At 43.9% G+C, this 27,697-nt stretch overlaps 1 protein-coding gene across 2 annotated transcripts in view; it reads right to left on the reverse strand.

Annotated features, from left to right (window-relative positions):
• Positions 1–731: 731 nt before the first annotated feature.
• The window catches only part of klf7b (Kruppel-like factor 7b), a 60,494-nt gene continuing 33,528 nt past the window's right edge, over positions 732–27,697 (reverse strand). Inside the window, exons 2-5 of one of the 2 annotated variants that reach the window (XR_004611796.1) lie at positions 19,405–20,056; positions 9,050–9,173; positions 8,585–8,802; positions 732–2,715 (exon numbers count right to left, since the gene is read on the reverse strand). Coding sequence is in view for 1 of the 2 variants with exons in the window: in XM_034561466.1 (XP_034417357.1) it covers positions 2,664–2,715; positions 9,050–9,173; positions 19,405–20,056 (828 nt within the window). In the remaining variant the exon portion in view is untranslated. The remainder of the gene's footprint in view (positions 2,716–8,584; positions 8,803–9,049; positions 9,174–19,404; positions 20,057–27,697) is intronic. The other variant, XM_034561466.1, reaches the window with a different exon arrangement.

Consider the following 27,697-nt stretch of genomic DNA (forward strand, 5'->3'; position numbering starts at 1 on the left):
TATTTAGAATGCCAAACATGTTAAAATACCTTGCTAGCTTGAGCTGTTCAGATTAATTTCATTGACCTATCACCAACATGAATGCAGGGGGTTACCACAACTCTCAATCCGCCATCAACAATATATTTTATGAGAAAAGAAGTTTGGGGATCCCAATGACAGTTTTTTTCTTTTCCTGTAAATGTTTCTGTCGATTTTGTCCTTTTCTTCACCGGACTTTCAATTGTTGGAAAACTGAATCCCCAGATTTCCAAGGTCAAGACATTCAAATTCACTGTTCACGAGAGGCAGGTTAGAAAAGTCTGTGAGGACTATTGACACGTTTTCTACATGCTTTGCGAAAAAGACCCGCTGCAATTGTTTTACTTCTATTTATTATTCGATGAAAGCGGAGGTTTATACCCTCAATCGTAACCGACGACGCGACCAGAGTTTCTGGAGCGAGAGCGCTGTGGAAATGAGAGGCACACACTGTAGTGAGGGATATGTGGGTGATTGCTGGAACCGAGAACAAGCTGATTTCTCACTTCAAAGGATTTGGAATCGTTTGTTACCTCCAGCCGAGAGCTAAGATACTCTTCTACTAAACAACAGTTGCTAAATTCCTACTGTGAAAAAAGATCTGGGAGCAGAACATATAATTCCAGGAAGAGTGTGTGTGTGTGTGTGTACATGAGCTTGTGTGTGTGTGTTTGCAATAAAGCCTGCCATGCAGTGTTTTGTTTTCCAACTCTGTTCATTCGTTTATTAATTATTTTTCTAAATCTTATTAGTCTTATCTCAAGAGGAGCCGTGAGCAAAGAAACCGCAGTGTAAGTCTGTGTGTAGACGGAGTGTGTGTTCTTGTTCTCTATACAATGTGTAGCGTGAGACAGAAGAGTTTTTTTGTGTCGTTTTTTTTTTTCTTTTCTTTTCTTCCCCAAGACTTTTTATGAGGTTTTTTTTTTTCTTTGAGTTCATTTTCTTTCAGCTGTATAAAAAAAGAAAAAAGAAAAAGAAAAGAAAAAGCACAGATAACATTGAAAACAAAAAAAGAAGAGAGAGTCAGTGCAGTCAATGGATACGAAAACAGGCAAATTCGACCGGGGCCGATGTGACCGCGTCCGTTCGGCACCGCCGCACAAAGTGTTCGGGTTGGCGCCTCGAGTCCCACGCCAGTGAGCAAAAAGCAGCTCCTTAGCGTTCGCTCGTCGTGCCCACGCGGTGCTGCCCGGCGAGATGAGATCTCGGAGTCTGTGAAAGAGCTCCAGGACGACTCTCAGAATCAACAAAAAAAGCAAAAGAAAGAGGAGAAAACAGGTTTTCCATTTTTTTCCCAGCGAGTCCTCCGCCCGACTCCGGTAAGAGTGCGAGACCACGAAGGGTCACACAAGCGGTTTCGACTCCCAGCTGGAGTGAGTCGCAGGGCGGAAAGAGCAGCACTGAAGAAAACAAACAAAACCTGAAGACCTCTCTGCTTTTATTTCAGTCCAAAAAAGTACAAATCCAAAGTGTTGGTATGAGTCTGTTTCTTTTTTTTCCTTCTTTTTTCTGTTCATCCACTGGTTGCTGCAGAAACAGAGCCAGTGCACATGGGGATTGAAAGACCAACAAGGCTCTCCTTCTCATCCCACACATTCGGTTGATGTCATCCAAAAGATTTTTTTTTCAGTTTTCCTTTTTTTTTCCCTCAAACACAATTTAGTGAGTTTTAAGACGTTTTCTCCAAAGAGAGAAACAAGAACAAAGTGTCATTCTTTGCAATTACCACAATAAGAAGAATTATCGTCCTCTAAGTAGAAAAAAAGGGAAGAAAGTGTCGCTGCGCATTTCTGTCAGATGTCCTGCGGAGGCGCCAGGCGTCTCAGCCTAGGTGAGAGAAGCGAACACCCACCGGAGGAGAGCCTGAGAGCTGCAGCAGCGCCCGCTGACCGAGGCCCCCATGGGTGCTCCGAAAAAGCACCCAGCATCCGGGCCCTGATTGTCAGCTGTGACAATCAGTCAAGTCGGACAGTCTCTCTCCTGCAGATTTGTTGTTGTTTTCTTCACATAGATTACTGAAGCTGACTGCGGCAGATGATGGTTTCTAAAGTTCCGTGTATGAGAAATATTGAAGAAAAAAAGAAGCAATGACAAAAGTTGAGTATTTGATTTCAAAAGCCGGTAAAGCACTAACAACTGACTACATGGATATTTAAAGTTTTCCCCACTGAACTATCTCCTCACCTAAAGTGACTTCATGGTTTAAACACACTGACTACAGAGAAAGAAAAATAAGCGGCGTTAAGTAAGATAAGTACATGTTGGTTTGGCAGTGTCCAAGTCCCCAGAGCCACATGAGAGCAGCCGGGGTTCACCGGGATGATGCATTCAAAGACGGGTGTGTTGGGTGTTCACTATTGCGAGTGTGTAGTTTTTAAAGAAAAAAACAACAATCTAGCTACTCCTCGTTTCCCCTCCGGTCGCAGCCTCCAGCGAGAGGGCCGTCGCTCCGTTTTGATCTCCCTCTCAGGTGGACGCCCTGCAGGCGCCGTGGCCGCCGGCTGGTTTATGGACGGGGTGAACGAGGCGGGCGGTTGGTAGCTCGACTGCCCATCCCTCTCTCCTCCTATCTCCTCCTCCTCCTCCTGCTCCAATTTCTCCTCTTGCTTCTTCTCCTTCTCCTTCTCCTTCTCTTTTTGCCCTCAGATGTGCCTCTTCATGTGCAGGGCGAGGTGGTCCGACCGAGAGAAACACCTGCAGAGAGAAACGGAGAAGCCACGTCAATCCCACCCCATAATATGCATGAATTATGTACGGAAAAAGACTTAAATTTTTAAAAAAGTATAAAAGAGAAAACAACTTAAAAAAAGACTTATCGTCTTATTTTATTGGAGATTTGAACAGAATAACCAGAATACATCATGCAAGTGCTGCTGATCAATGCCACTAGCTCTGTGTGTAGTTCTGAATGGGCCCCCTGAACCTCCCACCAGCTATGTGTATTTGCTGGAAATGTTCCACAGTTCCAGGCTCCTGACTCTACATGCTGAAATACACCCTGGCTCTGTGTACACTCATCAGTCCCACGCCCCCTGAAGTGTCCACCTTGTACTCAAGGTACACAGTATTTTCAAGATGGTGGAAACTTCCTTATTCTGTTAGTTGGAGAAGCTAAGTGGTTTGTGATTAGGTTAAACCCCCGAAGGTTAAAACTGTCAGCACTCTTGCCATCGTCGGCACTGTTAGCAACATTAGCTGCTAGCCACCGGCTCAGACATCACCGTGTGGAGGCAATCCCAACTGTATGGGTTATAGCTGCTGCTGTAGGGGGCCAATCACACAGCGCATTAATTCACAGAATTGGCTGTGAGCAAAACCATAAAAAATGGTTAGTTTTTCTTTCTAGATCCGGGTGCAAAAAGGATCAATCGCAGGTAACGGTAGACTGGAGAGGTTTCGGTCGATAGCACAAAGGTATCGTGCACCGATGCCCAGCCCTGCTTGTGATGCGCGCATTAGCCACACAAGCTAACTAGCTAATGTGTAACATACCAAAATAACTCACAAATACTGAGCATGAATGCAACACTTTGCTATGGCTTTCAAGACCTTTGGTTCCAACAGCAATGAACCCCAATGGAGGAAGTAAACCAGGCTGGACAATATATGGATATAATAGATTGACAGACAATTGATAAAGAACTGAATTTAAAATATTGGTTAGCTGGGCATACTGCATATTTAGTCAAGCCACAGTATTTATATTTGAAAATGTATAAAGAAAATATTGGGGTGGGGGGGGCAGTTTGAATGGACCGGGTAAAATGATCATAATGGTATTAATTTATGATTGTATTAGCAGTGTACAACACTGGGGTGTGACTGTGTGGCAGGAGGGACCGTCGGTAGAATTTTGCGGAGGAACCCAGAGAGGTCAGGTTTGCTGAGTTTAGTCGACCAGAAAAAGCTAAAAGGTAAGAGAATTATCTCAACATGAATAGGAGAGCTCACGGCACATGTATTCATACAGAGGATTGCAGAGCTTTTTCAAACCTCTTGGGTTTTTAAACGACAGTGAACTACAATAGTCGTACTTCATTATGTCACACCAGTGAAACCCAATAGTGTCATGTCCAGGAAACTGTGATGTTAAATTAATCAGTTTCGTGTCTTGTGTCCATGTTGTCTCGTGATTTCCTGTTTTATTGTGAAAGTCAACTCTCCTCTTGTTTCAGGCAACTTGTTCCTCCCCCTGTGTGTTTCTCCTCTGGTCTGATTGTCTACCTCGCTCCTGAATGTTTCCACCTGTGCCCTCACCCTGTGTATATATTGTCTGTGTCTCCCTTTGTCTTGTGCCAGTTCGTCTTGTCTTTTGTGCCAGAGAACCAGCCATTTCCATGAAATTCATCAGTCACCAGGTCACGATTTCATGTTACTTTTGTTCATGTAGATTTTCTGTTTGTTTGTTTCCAGTTAATTAAAACTGAGATTTTTTGTTACTTTGCTTTGAGTCGTGCATTTGGGTTCTAGTCCCTGTTCGGTCACGACAAATAGTAGAGATGAATATTAGCCAATTCAGGCTCAGTGGTTTCCTAAATACGCCTCAACCACGACCATAAATCACAGCGAGACCTCCACAGCTCTTGCAGTCAGTGCTCGAGCTCCGAGTAGAATACTATTGTAGAAACTAATTAGATATGCATCGTGAACACGGACACTAATGCAGACAGGCTGGCAGTACTCTCTGAAGCCGGGCAATTTAACTCAGCGGTGACTGTGCCGTGTGCGAGAGAGAGACATAAAACCAGGTGCTGGTTGATGTGGAATATGAGAGTCGTGAGCGTTTTAATTTAATTACACCATTAAAGCTGAACATTCCCAATAAAAATGAATCGCAAATTATATGAATAAAGGAGAGGCAAAACAAAATGTGGGCGAGGAGAAAAGGAGAAATTAAAAATTCAATTTGCCAGAGGCTTTATTCATTATTAATTAGTCAAGGCTATTCTATGTGTGAGTGTGTGCGTGTGTGTGTGTGTGTGTGTGTGTGTTTGGGCAGGCTATCCAGATGCAAGTAGACAGAGCTCAACACTCAAAAGTACAATAGAAAGTTTTGCACGCTGCAGCAAAATCTGCGGCCTCTCAGCTGGTTTGTTCTCCTGGTGTTTTCAGGTTACTGCAGGAAACAAATTGAGCTCCGAAAATAAAGAAAACTGGTCCAGCTGTCACATATTCAACTCAAAGGAGATCTCTGACCAGCCTGAAGTCCTGTGCATTAAGCTGTGCCCGCTATATTCAGATATATTCTGTCCATGTAGATGTCCAGTCGAACTAATCTCAGCCGTTAAAGCCTGTGACATCATCGGCCTAACTGATGCTGCTGAGCAATCTCCTGACGCACCTGCTGCATATATTAGCTGTTTTTTAACAACCCACCTCCAACGAATGACGGTAAGAAAAAGAAAAAGAAAAAAAAAAACAGCGTAAAATGGTAAAATATGCATCTGTTTTCAGTGTGGGAAGTATCTTAAAACATTGCCCACGAACTGTAATAGGTTTCTCAACATTACCCACGTGTTACAACATTACCCGCAACCGGTTCATAACGATAAGCAAGTGTTGCAACGTTAACCGCGAATGTTACGCAACGTTACCCATGTGTTACAACGCTAGCCGTGTCCGTTTCACCCCGTAAACCACTTGTTACAATGTCAACCGCGAATGTTACGCAACGTTACCCATGTGTTACAACGCTAGCCGTGTCCGTTTCACCCCGTAAACCACTTGTTACAACGTTAACCGCGAATGTTACACAACGTTACCCATGTGTTACAACGCTAGCCGTGTCCGTTTCACCCCGTAAACCACTTGTTACAACGTTAACCGCGAATGTTACACAACGTTACCCATGTGTTACAACGCTAGCCGTGTCCGTTTCACCCCGTAAACCACTTGTTACAACGTTAACCGCGAATGTTACACAACGTTACCCATGTGTTACAACGCTAGCCGCGACCGCACACATATATATATATATATATATATATATATATATATATATATATATATATGTGTGTAAAGAAAAAGTGGACGGACGTCTAAAAACAAATGAAAAACAAGGTGAAGAGATTCTGTTGTCTTTTGTGGTGTCGTTTGTGTTTCGGTGTGGGCAGTTTCCAGGATATTAGTTGAAAACGCAAAGTGCGGGCGGAACCCCCTGTGACGTTTTAAATTTCATCAAGTTTTCAGACTTCATCGTATTACTGTGAACACGATGCAAGTGCCCAGCTGTGGTCTGTGAGCTGGTGTGGCCATGTGGTACCTACTGTACACCTTCACCAATCTGTGTGAGTGCATGTGTGTGGCTGGACAGATGGCCATGCCAGTTACTGTGTCACTGCTGGGGCGTGGAGCAGCCAGACCAGCTGGTACCCCGTCCTCCCCGCCCCCAAACACCCCCCCCCCCCCGCCCCCCCCCCCCCCCACACACACACACACACACACAAACACACACTCCTCCTTCTCATCCGCCTCTTCCCCTCCTCTAAACTCTCCCTTCTCCTCCTCCTCACTTCTTTTTGTCCTCCTCCTCATCACTCCTCCTTCCAGAAACATTGGGGGGTCCCCGCTTGATTAGGCAGGATTAATGACAGAATGCAATGTGTGTGTGTGGTTGCGTGCGTGTGTGTGTGTGTGTGTGTTTGTGTGTGTGTGTGCGCGTGTGTTTCCCCAGGAGAAATTGTGTCAGATTGAACAGTCTATCTAATGTTAACCTCTCCATGGCTGTCACTTTTTGCCATTCTCATGGTAATATTTTAAAAGGCTCCACCCACCACAGATGTGTGTGTGTGTGTGTATGTGTGTGTGTGTGTGTGTGTGTGCTACTGTAAAGATACATCCTGGTTATGTTAAGCATGTGTTTCCATCCACTTTGTAATTTGAGCATCATAAAGCCTTCCGGGCTATCCAAAAGGGATACTGGAAATATGTAAACAAGACTATAGATGCTTTCAGACAATGAGCACAAGGCTGCTGCTCTCCACCTTTAATCTCATTACGCAGACAAGAGGAGCCGGTTGTAGTTTCAAATAAAGGAAATGTTCAGAAATATATACGACACGTCCATACCGATTTCATATTAAGAAATAAACATTCATCCGCCGCTGAGTTTCCGATGAACAAATTTGGCTTTTCATCTCCAGTCGCCCCAAAGTCTCGTCTGATCGCCCTTGAGTGCGGGACGAGTCCTCAAACATTTGAAACCATTCGACCCCAAAGTAGTTCCGTTCCTGTCGAGGCGGAGGTTTATTTTCTAAAAGACATTATTATGCATGCGACGGAAGTAAATTGTCTCTCGTTACATCCAAAATTGTCACTGGAGGGGTTTGTAGTTTGTAGTTTGAAGCTCCGGAGCAGTTCCTGAAATGCCCCTTGGAAGTTGTAGTTTACATTTATTTTTTTTGACATTTTTCCAACACAGATGTTCATCCGTTGCAGCGATGATTCTATCGGGAAAGTGTGGCGAGAACTCCAACTGCGAGTCAGCAAAACTGTCGATGTAAGAAGAACGGACACTTAAGCTTAAAATACCTTCTATATGCAGACTTTGATGGACGCAATTATGATGCAACTTACGCCTGTGTCATTGGTACATCTGGACCTTTTTAAATGTTCCTGTTTGAGCGTCTGACGTGTTCTGCACACATGGCGTGTGTGTGTGTGTGTGTGTGTGTGTGAGTGTGTGTGTGTGTGGGGAGTCTCCGCACACTGCGTTTGAGTGTGAGCCAAGAAGGAGCTAATACAGTCCCAGCTCTCAGCTAGGATTAGAAGCTTCCAGCAGGTTTCTGGAGGGGTTTATGTCTAAAACCCAAACTAGAGGGAACCCGCTACAGCCAATTACACTGTCTCTAGGGCAAACGTGTGTGTGTGTGTTTGTGTGTGTTGTTCACCAGAAAAGGTAGTGCGGGCACACACACATACAGAGAGTGTGTATGTTAAAGTGGAGCTGGCATCTGGTGCCACTCAATTAGCTGTGACCAGTCTGCCAAGAGCCAGAATCCATTTAACTTGCCAGCACAGGGGCATGAGTAAGCACGCGCACACACACGCACGCACGCACGCACGCACGCACGCACGCACGCACGCACGCACGCACGCACGCACGCACGCACGCACGCACGCACGCACGCACACACACACACGCACACAGACAGAGATGCTGTGACGTCGCTGGCTTTTGTCCACAGGGAGACTTAGTTTGCTTTCACTTTGAAACCCAAACCGCATCATCTTTTTCTTCTTTTTTTTTTTTTTTTTTTCTACCTTTCTTTACCCGCCGAGGACCAATAAGTAAAATCTCCCACCACTGGTTGAATCAAAAGCCAATAAAAATCCAGAATTAAAATAATATTTAAATAAATTAATGAAACATTACTAATAAACTAACTCATTTTCCACTGTTTTGCCTCTGTAAGTGGGGATGGAAGGACTCTTATTCACGAGTGAAAAAACAAACATTTTGTTTGATTCGTCATTTGTCGTAAATGCACAACAACACCCCCACTATTGATTTAAAGGAGAGGCATGAAAGAGCGAATGTAAATGCGCCTATTTGCCGTCTCACCAGATGTCAGCTTGATCGCCTTTCATCCCGCGTGGCGTTCCACGCAGCGACGGGCCCTGTGATGTGCTCCTGTTCGCTCAGCACCGCCGTCTGATTTGTGTTGTAACAACGAGGCGCCGGCTCACCCGTTGGAGCGACGAGGAGCCCTCGTGGCAGCGTTCCAGCTTTGTACACTTCATTGATACGTCTACACGTGTCTGATTGGTCATGCAGTATTTCTATGTTTTGGACAATTGGAGATGCAAAACAAGACATTTGAAGACTTGGAAATAGCGATGGGCTTTTTTTTCTATTAAGAATGTAAATGATAAATTGAACATTTTGATTCTGAATTTGATTTATTTACACCAGATCTTTCTCTGCTGTGTCGCCGGCAGGTAAACGGGCCAACAACCTGCTGCGAATGAAAGGTTGGCCGCGTGTCCGTCGCAGTGTGTGTGGATGCCTGCGAGGGAGAGGTCGTACCTGTCGCAGTGGTTGCACTTGAAGGGTTTGGCGCCGGTGTGTTTGCGGTAGTGTCGCGTCAACTCGTCGCTGCGGGCGAAACGCCAGTCGCAGCCCTCCCATGAGCACTTATAGGGCTTCTCACCTGAGAGGGAGAGAGACAGAGAGAGAGGGAGAGAGGGAGAGATGGAGAGAGGGAGAGAAGGTGTCACATTTTATTAGAATTTCTACATCTAATTTCATACATTTAATCTACAGCTGTTCACTAATATACAGGTAACCACTCTTTGCTTTTTCCAGACTCAAGATCACACACACACACACACACACACACACACACACACACACACACACACACACACACACAGCCCAGGGGCCGGGCAGGCAGGCCAGTTTTAACACAACAGCCATTTCAATGAGCCAATACACTCAATTAGCTGTAAATGAAGTCTTTCAGCACTGCGGCGTGTTAATTCATAATCCTAAATTCACCCTGAAATGAATCTCGCTCCCTTCCTTACCCACACACACATTCAGACACACACACACACACACACACACACACACACACACGCACACACACCCTGAGGTGGTGGGATCTGAAAATGTAAATGAAGTTTCATCCCCCACCTCACCAGATGGGAGGAGAGATGCTCTATTGTTCTCAGCCTGTAGTTATCTCTCCACGATAGAAAGCCTTCCAGCTGTGTGTGTGTGTGCAGTGTGTGTGCAGTGTGTGTGCAGTGTGTAGTGTGAGCAGACTGTCTTCAGATGGGATGTGATGATGTCTGACTGCCTGCATGAGAGTGGGGTTCTCTCTGAGCAGATAATTCAGAAACTCAAATAGCAACCCAAAAAATAAAATCTAAAATGACTAGCAAAGTGTGAGCAAAAACAAATGTCATTTTTAATTAAAGCTGCTGCAATGAGTTTCCAACTGGTTATCAATTTAATACTGATGGCTCCACATAACCCGCAGAAGATAAGACGATTATCTATTCATACAGAGTTATTCTTAATGCTTGTCACACAATGTAAGACCAGAAGAGTATGCGTTGTGATATTTACACAAGCAAAGATTTGGCGGTAAGTCTCACATTTAAAATCTTTTTTTTACGTTATATGTTGTGGTTATGACCTTGGTCACCCACTCAACAGAGTGGGAGAGAATTTGCGGGATTTGTAAGGATTCAAAATGGACTCTCGCGAAATGACAGGAGGCCAGGGGTAAGGAAATGAACAAACACTAATAATATGTATCGGATAAAATGAATTCATATTAAAGGTCCATGACTCATCTTGCTGTGAAATGTCATTTTCAAATGAACAGAGTTAATATATCTTTCTTTCGCTCCCACGACAAATGCCCTGTTGCCGGATCGGGATCTTACCGCACTTCCGCTTTTGTCCACAGGAGCCGCCAAAATCAACACGAAGGTTACGCTTCAAAGGATTACGCTTCAAAGGAAGTAATGTGCACATTGTGTATGACACAGTGTATGATGTCGCATTGATTTTAAAAAACAAACAAAAAAACAAGTGATTTAAATCAATAAATAAATGAAATAAATGTAAATTGTTTAGAATATTGATGCAGACGAAACACATAGAGACATACGGCATTTCTCCACTGCACACAAAATAGCCAAACCTCGATGCCGTGTGTGTGTGTGTGTGTGTGTGAGAGTGAGTGAGTGAGTGAGTGAGTGAGTGAGAGAGAGAGAGAACTGGGGTGCTAACCATAATGGTGGTCTTAATGACTCTTAATGGGGAGCTATACAGCAGTTTACAGTCAGAAAGCCAGATGTGCTGCCAGCCCCTCCGCCTCATCACAGCACACACCAACCTTACACAACAGGCCAAAACAAAGTGGAACTACTCTGAAAACTAAAGTATTTCACAACACGACGGAAAAGATAATTGGATAGTAAAGGATGTTTTCACAAGTATGTTGGGTGTTTTTTTTAAAATAAGGATTTTGGAACTAAAACAGTGAAACTCTTTTTTCAAGTAGAAGCCGGTTCCAGATCGCTGCATTGCCACCCACATCGAGACGTTTAATGGATTCAAACCAGTCTGGTGCGCCGGTTTTCCTGGTTGTAAAAAAAACAACCCAGCCAATCAGATTTTTTTTTTAATCAAGGACTAACAATTCATCAGCTTCCTGTGTCAGAACCCGGAAAAACAAATCAGCGTCTGTGGGAGCGTTACATCACTTTATCAACGTTAATAAGCGTTCCTAAACAGAGCAGCAGAAATGGACTGGGCAGACAAATGAAAATCAAAATGCCAAAACGCTTTGATTACAGATGTGGAAAGCAACAATTTGAGGAAAGGCCTTCGCACACGAAGGGAAATGCAGTCAACATATTTTCTTCAAACTGTTGCTTTTGTCATGAATACTTCCACATACATCGTGATTATGTGGCACATTTTATTTATTTAATTAGTTATTATGTAAATGTTTCGGAGCTTTGGCACCGCGAATAAAAGCATCAACCAATCACGCGGTGTGTAACCGACATATTCAAAATATACACTAATAATAATAATAATAATAATAACAATAATACATTGAATTTATATAGCGCTTTTCAAAACACACAAAGACGCTTAAAGTGTCCAGCAAAGACTAAAGTATCCAGTAACTGCAGACCGGATCCACGCCTTTCATTATTACCTTTCACAATAAAAGCCCTGTCCATTCATATACACTGGGTAACTTTCACTAAAAATAATATCAATAAAATAGTTTCCAGTAGCTCCGGCTGTACAGCAGTTGCCCTGAGACTCTGGGTCACCAGGATCTGGGTTGTTGGTCCTCTTCCTGCTTAAGGCCTTAAAAGAGAGAGCCGTTATTGCGGCTTTTTTAAATGATGTGATCTTGTTCCACAATCTCGAAAATGTTCGAGCGCCGGTCGAAGGAAACACTTTTTTTTTTTTACTTGACTTTTCAATGCAGGCGTTTCCACAGATGCATATTTAGTTGTGTCTCCTTTAAATCATACTTCATACACACGTGTCAGCATGACGGAAGCTGTGGAAAGCACACCTTCGCGTGGACCAATATCTGAGGCGAAAGAGCGTCTCTCACAGCGAGGTGATGCAACGGCGAGTAAAAGATGATGTGCCACAGGAACATCCGACCCCTTTATCCCCCCCCCCCCCCACAGCTCCTGTGTAACTTTGATCAGTGTCGTCTTTCATCCGCAGACACCACGTGACGAGGTGACGCGGTTGTTCTCGGACCAAATTAATTCCAGAAGGTGAGCGGTGCCCTCCTGGGTTTGCATATTCAAATGGTCTAGTCAAATCCCGTGCCGTCGGTTGCTGATTTCCACAACAGGGATCGGGGTTTTGATGTTGTCTCAACATTGTGCATTTTGTATATCAAGATAGCAACTATCAATAAAGTTAAATCTGAATCTGAATCAAGTATCCTATCGAGTATCCTTCCCCTCAATGCTAGGCTTTGTTGCACTTGCTTTTGTAATTAATTGGGTTTTGTCATCAAAAAGTTACCGTCATTGAAGCGCTGACATCTACTCTTTGAGTCGTTGTATTCATATTCCAGCTAAATTAGCATCAGTATCGGCAGCCTTGACGTTGGCGGGCCTGAAGACGGAAAATAACGGAAATCTTGGACAGCGGAAATGATGAAACTGAGTAACAGAAGAGTTCCTGGTGCTTATTTATTTAGTATTTTATGAAAACCTGGCCTCTGCAGTACACTCCTCAACTAGTCTGGAGGCTACATTAGCTGCGACTAGCACAACGCACCTGAGACTCGTGCTGTGTCTTAATTCAAATACTTCACCGCTTGTTTGCTCACTTGACAATTGCATCAACTGTATTCTGGCCTCCTCGGCCGGCTCTTTCACAAGTTCCCTGGTCCCTCCCTTTCCTCTCTCTACGTGGCCAAGACAAGATGGCGGCCGTTTAGGGTGAGAAGTTACGAGAACACTATCCGCGCCCACTGCACAGAACACAAGTACAAGTACGGAAGAACACAAGTTGTGACACGGCGTCAGACAAAACTGTTGGTAGTCGAGTTGCATTGTGGGTAATGTAGAAGACTAAGGTTTTGAATTATAAGATGAACGTGTTGAATTGATATCTATTTTAAAAAAAAGTCCATTGTGGGACCGACAGTGTTTTAGTAGTGCGGGGCTAAACCGGTGGCAGGCTCTTTTGGACATTAGCGCGCTGTATGAAAGCCTCATTGGAGGCTATGAAAGCCTGAATGGGTCGGTACAAAGGGTTGTGAGCTGCTAATTAGCTGCATCAGCAGCAGTACTGCAGGCCATGATAATGGGAAAGATGGAATCTTATGACCGATACGGCCACAAGGTGCTTGTGATGACCGCAAAGTATGAGAAAACAGACATAAGTGAGTCAGATGTGGTTCTTCTACGGGGCAGCTGCAGGGGATGGATTTGGTGGAAAACCCTAAGGTGGGCGGGGGAGGGGGGGAGAGACTTCATCTGTCAGCATGTGTCGGGGGCCCCTTTCTATATATATTTATATATATATATATATATATATATATATATATATATATATATATATTTATATACATATATATAAAATAAGTCTACTGCACTTAATTTGAGAAATATTAAAGTCAAATATACACACATCTCTGGAACTAAAACATTTGACTCGACAACGGATTTGCTGTTAAGAAGCAACAATCGTGCATTTTGAATCCTCGGGAGCAGTATCAGAATGTGTGAATCCTCCCACTCACTCCACAGACGCCTCCTCGCTCAGGATTGAATACAGGACCAATATTTTCAATATGCAATAGCAAACCACTTGGCAGCTTATCCTGTTGGAGAAATGTTACACTCTCAACCTGCACACATGTGTGTGTGTGGTGTGTGTCTATGTGTGTGATATGGGGTACGAGTGGGGGCCGCAGGTGCCAGACAGGCAGCCGTTTCACACCCGTCTTCGGTAATTGGCCAGGACGCCCCATCTTCCTTCAATAACCCCCCCCCCTTAAAAACACAAACACACACACACATACATGTTATAACACACACACACACACGCACACAGTTGGAGGAATGAAGCAAGGCCAGCTCGGGCCCGACGCCACAGCAACCATGACGCCAGCCAATTATAGCATGGCAATGCAAGGATGCGTGGTAAAGTCACCTAGCAACCGAGAGAAAGAGAGAAAGGGGGCAGGGGGTTCGAAAGAGGGAGAGTGAGAGAGAGAGAGAGAGAGAGAGAGATAGAGAGAGAGAGAGATTAACAGGCATGGACAATCAACCAGCCACCATCCAATTATGGAGGAGGGTGATGCAGTTGCTTGGCAACCCAAACTGAATGAGCAAATGGAGAGAGAGAGAGAGAGAGGGAAAGAGAGAGAGAGCGCAGGTTGGAGGATGGACCCACAGGGTGAAAAGGAGTATAGAGGTATATGTGTGTGTGTGTGTGTGTGTGTGTGTGTGTGTGTGTGTGTGTGTGTGTGTGTGGAGGTCTGAGGTTACAGCAGGGTTTTTCTTGAATCCACATGAGGCTGCAAGGTGGGGGGAGGTCTTGGGAAGTCAGACTCAAGCTGGGGTGATTTTGTTTCCCCGTTTTAACCTGTAATCTACATATCACATGATTATACTTATTATCTACATATCAAATGATTATACTTTACATCATTGTGAGCCATTTTGCAAACCGTGTGTGAAATGTGATTTTTTTCCTTCTTTCTAATTGAAGAGAACGGCTCTTCAATTACACAAACCTCATCTTTGTGAGGTTATGCAGTGCAGACTTTTCATTTGATTGCACAGTTAATTTTCATGGTAATTTAAGGGCAACATAAGTCATAGTCACCAAAATAAATCAATGCAGAGTTGTTCTCTAATGATGGATTATACAACTCAAGCAAGTTTCAGCAGTGTGCTAATTGATTTTCATACCATATAGAAATGAATGGAAACTACTGGCTGCTTGCTATACAAATGCCTTTCAAACATCACATGTCAGAGAATGCTTTTAAATATCCTGCAGCTTTGTAAAGAGGTTTCAACCATTGCTCCAAAATGTCAACTGTATGGTGTTAAAAAAATGTGTGTTCATATGAATATGGTTTGATTTTGGATGTGTAGGGTGTTTGAATGGGTTTGAAGAATATTACTCTTTTTATAGAGATTTCCATTAAATAAATTGTGTTTATTTTTGTTATCTTTGTCCATAAGGGCTAAATTCTAAATGCAGCATGAATATTGCAGCAACAACTATTGGTAAAGATATAGTGTAATGTCACCTGAGCAGCGAATGATGCACTCTCCCTCTGAGTGTGTTGTAATCTCAGCTTGTTTTTAATAAGGAGTACCAGTCATATACTGTATATAAAAACAGGATTTAGTCGTGTTTTTATTCCAACCAATGAACGTAAGTGACCATATTTGGACGGTGGCGGAGAGACGCCGGATAAGTTAGCCACGCCTTAAAGCATACCCTGCTTTATGATCTATCTGACTCTAAATATGCCATAATTTACTAAATGGACATCACGCTGTATTGAAGAAGACTTGAAACTAGACATTGACACCATAAAATTAAAAAAGGTTTACTAAATTAAGTGAGGAGTAGGGTCATTTCCCCATAGATTTCTATGCATTCAGACTTTGGAACCAGAGGAGTCGCCCCCTGATGGCCATCGGAAAGAATGAAAGTTTAAGGCACTAGCACATTGGTTGCCGCCTGGTCCCAGTGTGCGCGCCCCACTGGCTAGCTAATGGTTGTGTTGCTCATACAGCAACACAACGCCTTTCTGACCCAAGTTGTCATCCCTGTTGCTGTTTGTGCTTTTAGAACTGTTAGCTGCAAGCCACCGGCTATTGAGAACCATGTTGAGGCAATCCCTTCATCATAGATATAATCTACATTTGGAATTTAGTATTTTTTAAAACCTATAAGAAATTGGCTATCACACAAGGAGGATAAACATAGCATTTACACGTGATGGACTCAATGTAGGGATTGCATTGAAGCATTAACTCTGTATTGTGTCTTGTACCACAACACCATCACACACTTGCTGACAGGTGAATGTCTAGTTGGTTGTTTTGTGTTTTCCTCTATGTTTTGTTGGTGTCTTTGAACTGCCATTCATCTTTTAAGCAAGCAGACAGCTTGTTGGTGTGCTTCTTCACTGATGGAGCTACAGGCTAGCAGTTCCCACCCCGTCTCCCTTGGCGCTTCACTATTCTAAACATGTCTGCTTTATTCATTCGGTTTTGTCTCTGATTATTCACACATCATCATCTGACACCCGCAGAGTGTATTTGAGCGGCAGTGTATGCACGTACACATATTTTATCAGGTATGATTTTTCAATTTTAAAAGACATTTCATTTCATTAGTCGAGACAATGCTCTTACCCACTGCTCATCTATTCTGCTATCTCTGAGGCCAAGTACGTAGGGAATTATATCGTTTTGGACTGCAGTTTGAATAACAAGGAGGATACGATTATTTGCCATCTAGTCTTTTTGGAGATAAAGTCCTAAAAATAACAAACAACAAAGAGGAGCCAGAAAAACCCTGGTTTAGAGATTCTTTAGAGATTCACAGAATTTGTACACCTATTAACGTAACAACTTTCCCTCATTAAACATTTTGCAGCTCAGAGAAATTGTTTTGGATATGAACAGAGGAACAAGATTACCGATGTCACGTCGAATCGCTGCACATGTGAAGTAGGACTCCAGACAGACTACTATGTGACAGTAAGTGTATCGACGCCGTGCAGGCTTTATGCGATTGCTCCTCCCTGTACTCTCTGCTACGCTATTCCCTCTCTACATGTATGTTCAATGATTTATGGTCATAATTACCCAAAAAGAGGATTAAGCTAATTAAACCACAGTGCTCTACTCGTAGTGAATACATCGGGAGGGAATACGCCGCCCACACATTTATATCACACACACACACACACACACACACTGAAGAAGAAGCTGCAGTGTCTCCAGGGTGTCTTTCCCCCCCTAATGGCATGACTATGCTGTAGAATCATCAATAGATTAGAGGTACTGCAGCTAGCGGCCATGCTACCAGAAAGCTAGCTGCTCCATTCTGGATTAACTATAATAAAGCCCCGGCCCTGGGTTCCCGAGGCTATGCTAGGTGCTGCCCCGGAATGTAATGCTGTACTTAAAGCAAAGCGTTGGTCATTGGGATCCTATAAGCATGTAACACGCTGGATTAATGATGCCAAGGTTGCCGGTATTAATACAGTAGGGGGTCTGCAGGCTATGCACTGTAATCCTGATGTACACCAAGGAAACTGCTAACACTACATGATGACAACCGGAGGCCATGAACCACTCCAGATACTGTAAATGACGCTAGATGTAAATAATGCTAGCTCCGGGTGGTGATAAGTGATGTACTCAGCCTCAGTTACTCGGGCTAAAAGATGTCCGACCCAGAATGCATTTCGACAGAAAAAAGATCGGAGGGATGCATAAGGATGTACAAGCCGGTGGTACACTCGTGCCTGTCTCTTTAAAAGTAGTGATGGACTGTAAAATGTAAACATAAGTACAAAACTAAATGATTTTTCAGACAAAATAAATCATTACGTTTCTATTTCTTTTTGCTGTTTTTTTGCGTGTGATTTTGCACAGCAATGAATCAATGTTGTCTATGGTTACCACCTTCAATTTCTAAATTACTCCAGCAAAGAACACAAGATAACTTAAAGCAAATTAGAACCCAGCTCCACCTTTGCTGTAATCCAAAGCCATGTCACCGGGACAGGCGTTGCCAAATATGTGCTGGACTTCTTTTTACCAGAGGAGTTGCCATTAGAAATAATGCAAGTAGAAGGCACATCCGCTTCCCTTTTTAAACCCGGAGATTGCCAACTGGTCTTAACGCCTGGTCCGACTTAATTTTACTCAGAATGTCAAACAAGAACTTTTTTTGTCCAGAGACTTACTTGTAGAATGTATTAAAAGGTTTTGTTTCAATGAGCGATAACTCATTCAGAAAGTTACAACGGGCTGTTCCTTATCGAGTAACCTTCTTACAATGACAGATGTAAACTTAAGCTTCGGTGACTTAATGCTGTGCAAACTCAAGCAAATCACAAATTTCTCATAATCTGCATCAGTCAAATCCATCTTCACTCATGAGTCTCCCTCATCCACCCAGAGCTCGTCTCCACATGCAAACAGCCGCTGGACACATCAGCCTGCTGTCTGTTCTCTCTGAGGGTCAATGAGAGGGCAACTGTAGTTAGCAGCTAAAGCCCTGTGTCAGACCCAGTTGGACACGGCTGAATTACCAATGTCATTTACCACCAGTCTATCACTCATCAGGCAATTACTGTGGCTGGGCCTTTTGGTCCTGAGCTGGGCTCAAGACGCATGAGGAAATGTCTAAGATCTAGACGATCACCTGAGAAGCAGAAGAAGATAAGGGGAGGTCACGAAAACTCCCCCGAGGGCGGATTTCTCCTCAAATCAAACAGACATTCTCAAAGCGCCTCAAAGTTCTCCATTTTCTCCACTCACCCGCTTGGTACGGATAGAAAATATTGCATAGTTAGAAAATGTTAGACGTGCGAAGGGTCGTTTCTGTTGGCGTGATGTCATTTTGGCCACGCAGACACTCGCGACCCTGGCGGATTTCAGCGAGCGTGAATCAGGTTTGCTCAAAGCTCCAGGTCTGAGCACATTGTTGAACCTGCTGCGTCTCGTAGTGCTGAAACCACAGTGCTGGTGATTGTAGTGTTGTTGTGACATCTTTTATTGTGTTAGCTCTGAACTACAACACATTGGGTTGAAATAGAACAGAGACCGAGTTGACTCTCTGCTTAACTTCAAGGATGCTTACAGTGCAGGACTTGTATTCGTTTCTATAAACAGTCCCCTTGTTTTAGGGCACAGAAAGTAAACTGAGAAGTTGTATAACCTCTAATAAGGTCATCATTTCCAAGCTTTTCCAAGTCTCACTGACATCATCAGACACTTGGTAGCCTCCCAGCTGATGTTCTGTCAGACCTGTATCGAAGCCAGCTTTGCTTCTTGTTTCAGGGCTCTTTGAACCCAGTCCTGCACCAGTAATGTTACAATGTTTGTCCATGAACTCTTTGCTTTTTAACTCTATATGATGTCCCGCTGCATTGTCCAAAAACTGGGTGATCTGACGCTCATTTCATTCAAGCAGTTATTTTTTTATAGATGATTATTGCTTGCAAATTTGCATTTAAATCCGAGAGCACTACGGGTATCTTGCATTTCTCCCAAATATGGTATCCAAGACGTGTCTCAAAATGAGTGTCAGGACAATATCCTCCCAAGTGCTGCACTACAGAACAAAAATGAGTATAATGAATGTAATGAAGGTCTTACCTGTGTGAGTCCTCTGGTGTGCCTTCAGATGGGAGCTCTTGGTGTAAACCTTCCTGCAGCCATTAAACTGACACCGGTGGACTCTCTTTTTGTTCTCTGGCACCTCTCCTCCCAGACTTCCTCCTCCTCCCTGCTCGCCATCACTGAGGGCTCCTCCCCGGCCCGGCGGCGACGGTAGCGCTTGCGCTGCCACCAGTTTGGCCGCCCCCAACCCAACCTTCTTCGCCACAAATTTGAGCGTTAGCGTGCCGTCCGCCGTCGCGGTCAGTGTTTGTGTGGATTTGATGAGGTGGCGGCCGAGCTCCGGTGACGATGGCGGTGTTAGGGATGTAACGGCGGCGCTGAGCTGTGCGGCACTGACTCCCGCCAGGACATGGTCCTTTGGTGAGAGGGTTTCAGCCCCTACCTCTGCTTGAGTCTTGCTAGAGTTGGTCACCTGCAGGATTTTGGCCTGGACCTTGGGGAGAGATACCAGTAGTGGAGGTGGGCTGGGTTGGTCAGGGAGGCCGGGGAGGAGGGGATCCATCAGGTCCTCATCACTGTCTCCCCCCTGCATGAAGGAAGGCGTTAAGAGGCCGTCCAGCTCCTCATCAAAGAGCTCAGAGAGTCGCTTGGGCTCCGTCTGTAGGTATCGCTCCAACTCGAGACATGTCTGCAAGAAAAAAGAAGCACATGGACCCGGTCAGACTCAAATATACTTTAAACCTGTTGTTTCAGTTTTTTTTATCACAACGCCAGTCACTCCATCGACATATGCAAGGTGCTGTGGATGCAATATCACTTTATCATATCATTTATCACATCATTTATCAGCTCATTTACATTTCACAGGAACTACAACCACACGTGTCACTCGCTACTCTCAACAGAGAGGAGAAAGAAGCTAGATGGCTCACTCTTTAGCCACTACCATCTTGAGCTCCGGAAAAAAATGTCACTGCGTCCGAACCAACTGATCGGGCAGGTGTTTGGCCGGACTCGTAAAATGTCAGCAATATGGCAATGTTTCACACTGGAAAATCTGTCACCCAGTCAATAAAAGAAATTTCTATGACGTTCATTCTCTGTGTGTTATTGTTAATGCTTTTCAAAGGGTTTAAACCGAGCCAGGTCACAATGATAGCATCATATCACATCCATAGTCGTGTGAGCTGCTTTTTTTTAAGGCACTGGTATTAAATTGGTAGTCTGTATCAGACAATACTAAAGTTCAGCTGTCGAGAAGGAAAAAATGGTGTCGGAACATCAAAACTCTACAGGAAACCTTTTAGGGCAGACCTTGGTCACGGTGGTTCAACAACCGACTGATGCATTAATCAAGATAGTCTCGCCTTCAATATTCAGTGGTTTTCTCCAGACTGCAGCCTGTTCCGAGACTCTGTTTACTCCTAACTCGTAAATTCAAATGCCCACTGCAGGCTCTATATTTCTCTGCAGCTGTTGACCATATCACCTGGCACATGGCAGTCCTGTGAGAGGAGGGATTTAGCCTGTGATTGATTGCTGCTGCCCGGCCCGAGCTCTCCGGAGCCCTGAACTGTGGAAGCCTTGCCTCTTTCCCCTCCGCTCACCCAAATCAACCAGCCGTGGAAGTTATATCGCAAGATAGAGGGAAGGTAGGAAGAACGGGATGACAGAGGGGAAGTCAAACAGAGAAACTAAAGGGGAAGGAAGGGAGATATGGGGAGAGAAACAAGAAAATGTTCGCACATATTTCTATAATTGTGTCTTCAACCTTTTTGTCCCAGAGATAGCGGAGGCATCTGGGCAACAACTATACGGTTGCAGGTTTTTGGCAGCAGTAGCAGCATCACAGTTGTTGGGCTGCTGGTGGCTTCATAACCTCCAGGGATTTAAACCAGAAACCTTTAGGGGTCACAAACCTACTTTTCAATCCTAAAGGCTGCACTTCCTCTTTCTGAGCTTCTATAAGTTTTCTGTAACTCCTGCTCCCCTCTCACTTGAACTACCAGTTGCACTTTTGACGCAGTGTACAGCTGGTATAGCTGATGATAATCTATAGAGATCAAAAAGAAAAAGGAAAAAAAAACGTTTTGATATCCAATATAAACTAAAAGCAAGCCTTAATGAATGCTACTACAAGGGTAAAAAGAGCACCTGTGATACTTAAGATTGTTTTACATCGCAAACAGATACAAACCAGATGGCGGGACATCAGATTTCAGAGCAGCAGTAATTACAGAATGTTCAAAAATAAGCAAATGAATGCGTTGATTATAAATAGTTACATTCATGGTTTTAGAGTTCTTTTTCTTCAGGAGAGAGAGGGAGGGGGCGGGGGAGAAGGAGAAGACAGCAGGTCAGTCCACAGCCCAGTATCTGTGCACTCAGCACTTTCTTGCAAGCTACCTGGCTCGAGCACCATCCTGCAGCATACTGCCTTTACTGTATCTACTTGGAATTGAATTAATTTCCTCTGTGTGACCAGAGGCTTTTGGTAGATGAGGGTTCTCATCCTGATCCTCTGGCTCTTTCCACCTCTGCCATCCGAGCAAATTACAGCCATGATAGGAATGTCTTTTTGTTTTTTTACCCTCAGCAGCAGCTGGTTGTTTTGGTCCATTCAGACCAGCCAGCGCTGGAGCTCTGCTCCGCTCAGACTCAGTGACAAAACAGACAAACCAACACATTTAGTCTGGCCATCTGTGGAGTGGTGATAAGCCCAACTTCCCTCTTCCTTTTCTTCTTCCCTTTGAAAGAATGTATCCCCCCCCCCCCTAACAATGCTTTGCAATTGCATATGAATATAAATCAGAGATATCATTTTGGGAGGGTAACGCTGCTTCATAAGGAAAAGGAGAAGCGCACATGTACAGAAGCGAAGATGACGCCAAACAACGATGTCTTCGACAAAGCTGATACTGGTGGCGTGAGGACAACCATCGGGTTAGCCTTTTGTCTAGATTGTTGCTATGATATGTTAGCATTGGTATTCCTTTGAGTAATCACTGTGTATGTAATACAATATCCAGTCAAACATGCGGAAGGAGGTCATTATGTCTATGTTGAACCTGTCACTGCTAATGCATCTGGAAACCAATACTGGAGATTAACATATAGCGACAAGGTTTAGATTTTAGGACGATGAGTACGCTGCTCCTGGATCACTCGTAGTGATGTCATGAAGTGTATTTCAATTTTTTTAATTTACTTTTTAATTTTTTAGATATCTTTTTTATGATGATTTTAATGTTTGTAAAGTGTCTTTGAGTACTATGAAAAGCTCTATATAAATCAAATATATTATTATTATTATTTCTACGTGTAAACTTACTAACAAAGTCCAGGAGACATCGCACCACCAACCAACCAAACAAATAAGTAATACAAGTAACGATCCTAAATATAATACAAAAGTCAGGTCTATCATTACAATTATGCACCTTATTGTAAAAGAGAAGTGTTTATTGTTAGTCGGTTATGATGGGGACATTTCATAACTGCTTAAGAACTACCTTTGCAAAGGTGCACTATGTTTTGTTTCACCAGCCAATCAGAGCAGATTGGGAGGCGGGTCTTAAAGAGACCGACTCTAAAACCGAGTGTTTCAGACAGAGGGCGAATCCAGGTATATTCAGACAAGCAGTATGACAAACATAATGTGTTTTGTGAACATTAAAGCACGTGAAATCTGAAATATAAGTATGAACTTGAAATTGAGCATGATGTAAAATATCCCTCCCAAATCAGTGTTTTAAAAATAAGTGTGAGGTTCATTCAATTGCACGTAACCATAACAATAGACTCGCCTTTAATAAGGCACATGTGATGAAATATCCTGGATTCAATGTTCAATGTATCATGTGACATAAGTCGTCTGATGACACATGAGCTTCCATTAAAGTTCTGCTGTGAGTTTTGAGTTTAGAACAAGTTACCGCTAATGGAAGCAATACTCAATGCCCGGGCTGTTGCTGCTCGCAGGACATATTGATGGAGATAAAAAAAGTAACGTTTTGAAATCTTTTCCCCCCCCTCTTATCTATAATATTTCTCTCCTTATCCTCTCCAGAGCTTCTTAGATTTATACTGTGCTACTGCGCCGTGTGTGTTACATTATTCATCATCAGGCACAACTACAGCCACATGAATATCAGCTCTCTTTGATACAGCAAATACAGCCTCGATTCTGACGGCACACCGACTGTACCATTGTTTTCACATGGGCTAGAAATAAAAAAAAATAGAAAGGTCCGTGTGTCTGCCGACAGGGGCTGGACTGATGCTGAGGATTGTGGGAGGTGGGCGGGGAGGACAGAGGGTAGAGAGAGCCCGAGGCAGTGGAAAGGGGAGCGAGCGGGCAATCAAACCCACGGCTGGCGGTGAATGCGTCGCCTCTGACATCACACGTATGACCTTCTCCTTCTTCTGTTTCTCTTACACACCATGAATATCAGGTAACAATGACATGTATGGCCTGCAGCGTGTGTGTGTGTGTGTGTGTGTGTGTCAGCTGGCTAACAACTGACTGATAGCATGTGTGGGGCTCACCTCCTGTCTCCCCGTTCAGTCCCACACCATACGGGGAAAGGTCACATCGAAACACACACACACACACACACACACACACAGACACGCACACACACACGCACACACACAGGCAGCCACTCATTCCCATAAAGAAAGCAGCAAAATAAAGTCAACACTGAGCTCTCTTGGTTGAATCATCAGTCCAAACAAAATGAGACATTGAGCTGAAAGAAATCTTCTTCACCGACAAGAAGTCAAAGGTACGAGACAGTGAACACAACAGTTTGAGGACAGAAGTCAACTGGAGACCCGCTGCAGTAAGAATCATCCAATCAGAGAGCTTCAGAGTCTGTTGCTGGCAGCTGATGGTGGGCTGAAGTAAGAGGTTGAGCTCTGTAGAACAAAGAATAAATAAATAACTAAAACTGCATTCACATCCTCTTTGGCAATTGTGCTTCATAAATAAGAGTTACCATAACAGATAAATAACAGGCAAATCCACAAAGACCCATTTTAATTGTCTGAATCAACTGTATTGGTGTCAATACTGGATTTCATCTGGATAAAGCTGTCAGGTGGTGGCTTTGCAGCCATTTGGCCACCGGTTTGTTGACACTTCTGTCGCTGTTTTCAACACTTGAGAGAGACTGCAGCTGCCAGAAAGTCACAGTCTCACCTCATAATTATAACTCAGAGGCTGATGTGAACATTTTCTCCCACTCGGCTTTTCTTAATTGCAGTCTGTATGATGTGCTGTGAATTTTTGCTCCTGACTGGGAGTGTTGAGAGTACACCAAAGATAACTAAACGGGTAATAGTTGCCGTTGTCTGTTCCGGCATGCATTGGACTCCAGTGTAAGCCCACCCCGTGTAATCAAAATTAATTATGTGTTATAAAAGGCAAGAAGGTCCACATGGGGCAACCTGTCCTCACATCTCACTAAAAGTTAGAGTCTGTAGTCTTTTCAAAGTAAACTTCCGCTGGCACGGGAAACTAAACGGGGGTTTAGGCAACAAATCTACGTATTCCAGTGACGGGACTCGGTCAAGTTAACATCAACCGCACTCTTTTTCCTAAACCCGAAACCCTTCAAAAGACACCATGTGACGAGCGTATTATCGACACACCGTAGAGGGGTACATAGACCACGGACCAAGCAGCTTCATGTGATGCATCGCTGTGAGAATCTGTTATTTTTGGGTATTTTCTTATTCGGTCATCAATAAAGCCCATTACTCTCTGTTTATACGTGCGTGTCCGGAGAAAAATCGGCCTTGCAGTTGCAGTTAATGTACTCATTTCACAGAATTATTTCCACAGTGTTCATTTCACGGTTTTCAATGTGACCCGATTTAATTGGGTAACTGTTTCCAGGTCAATGACAAACAAGGTCGACAGCAGAAGAGAAAGCCAGCCGGCGTTAACCACGGCATATTACACTGTGTTGGACTGTACGGATATTCTAAAGATGAAGAAAAAGAGAATCTACATGTTGTTTACTTGCAATAGCAGCCCCCCCCCCCCCCCCCCCTCTTGGTTGTGATCAGTCAGTTGACAAATTCCACGTGGCCAGCGACACTGAAAATAAAAACAATGGCTCCATCTCGCCGTTTCTGACCGTTTCTTTCCCTCTATATTCTGAGTTATTTGATTTAATATCTCGTCTAAAATAGCTAGCGGTGACGTGCAAGCCCTGCCTGTGTGTGTGTGTGTGTGTGTGTGTGTTCCTAGCCTGCTGAGGTTCATTAATAATGAATGCAGAGAGCAGAGGGCTCTGGATGGAAGCGCTAAGAGCTTTTGACACACAAAAGATCATCGAGGACAAACAGACTGAAGTGGGCTTGGAGCAGGAGACGCTCCGTCTGTGTTTGCATGCACGCGGTCGTGCGACTATTACCGACATTACCATCGGGACGAGGGTGGAATTAAGCCCTTCACGTGATTCTGTGAAGTGACACTTCCTGTAATGCTCCGCTTCACCTGCGGTTATTGCCACACGGATGACAGAGTGACCAACACGAGAGACGTGATTTGATATTCCGCTGATGAGCATGAAGAAGAGATTCGGCCCGTTCCAATGCGTCCAATACCAGCGGGTGAATGTTTAGATAATAACATATTAACTATCAAAAAGGAGGTGTAGTAAAAATGAAGCGTGCTTTTGCAGAATATCTTTCTTTTCAGTTTGATCCAAAAAACTCATTCATGGTTTATAGCTTGGGACAAATCGGAAATTTCTAATTAAAATTTTCCATTATTAACGAAACCAATTCACGACATAGAAACAAAGAACAGCTTTGCCAGACGAAGATATCACAGTGAGACACATCTAATTATGGTGTTGAGTAGAGACTCAAATGAGTGCATGTACTAATAACAGTAAAATCACAATTTCAGATATCATAATATTTCGCAAAATATTTCGCCCTAAAATGATCACCAACACACACACACGCACACAGACACACACACACGCACACACACACACAAACACACACGTCTCAGTAAACCCCTTTACACTTACACACAAACTTGAAGTGCTTTGCGCCTTCACCGGCTTACTTATCATGCTGTCAGACCCTTTATAATAACTCTTTGCTCATGCTTATTCAGCTCAGCCTGTAGGGGACACATGGTGGGAATCATGTGACGTAAATGTCAGGTACACACAGGATTTGTATTATGTCACGTAAGAAAAACGTCTGGAGCCGGTGTTTGGTTTGTCCGTTCGGGGCCACCGTAGAAACACATGGCAGTCACTCGGTGAGGAGGACCCACTCCCTAAGTATGAAGGCCTCACGAAAACAGAAGCGATTATTAGTTTCAGATGATAATACACTAATGCAAACGTATTGATCCGATATTCCATTTCTACAAATAGATCCCCTGACATGCCACCCACTGGCCCCTTAAATGTATTTCACACACGCGTCTGAATCCTGGATCATTGTATGGCTGATGTTTCGAGTCCGTTGAGAGTTTTTGGAACTCTATAGTCCCAGAAAATGACCATCAGCTGTTTTACGTGTCTGCAATGTGTAGATAATCGGTTAAAAGAGGCAAATGGAGTGGTATGTGCTGCAATGAAATCACACAGATGAAGACTGAGGACCACTTGCAGGACGGATTGCCGTGAACCCCCTAGCCGACTATCTCCTGATGTTCCAGTGTGAGGATCCGGTCTCCCTATCTCATCTGCTCATCTCTCTTTATCCGTGTGCGCATTAGAGTGTTTATTTTCCATAAACACGATACAGCTTTTGGCTCCAAATGATGTTATTTCTTTTTCTGTCTCTCTCTTCGCCTGCTCGTACAAATAGTTCCTAATTAAAGTGCTTGGGCTCCAATAAACTGCTCTTTGAAGCTCTACCTCTTGATGGATCTCGCTCTCTCCACGCAGCGGGCTCTGATGGCTAATTAGCCACTCAAAGGAGAAGGCAAAAAAAGAGGCTCTTTATTCAGCTAATTTGCTGATGCGGCGGCTGTGTACACGGCGGATGCAAGTGTTGCGTGTGTGTGTGTGTGTGTGCGTGTGTGTGGGGTGTAGTGTTTGTAAGAGTGAGAAGAGCGTAATGACTTTTATCTGATGTGCGTGAATACGCAACGCATCGTGCGCTCGATATCAAAAGCGGTGCCATTGGCGGGCGAGCCGCCTGCTTCATGTCTGAGTGGATGTGTGCTCGGTGCTTTGTTCACAGACCGAAGGGCAGTTTGTGTTGAAGCTCTCGTTTACAGTGCGTTGAGCCGTACTGACGCAATGTCCTCCCTTTCCGCGTCTTCGGTCATATATATAAGTACCAA

Source organism: Cyclopterus lumpus, chromosome 21, assembly GCF_009769545.1.
Source record: "Cyclopterus lumpus isolate fCycLum1 chromosome 21, fCycLum1.pri, whole genome shotgun sequence".
NCBI lineage: Eukaryota > Metazoa > Chordata > Actinopteri > Perciformes > Cyclopteridae > Cyclopterus > Cyclopterus lumpus.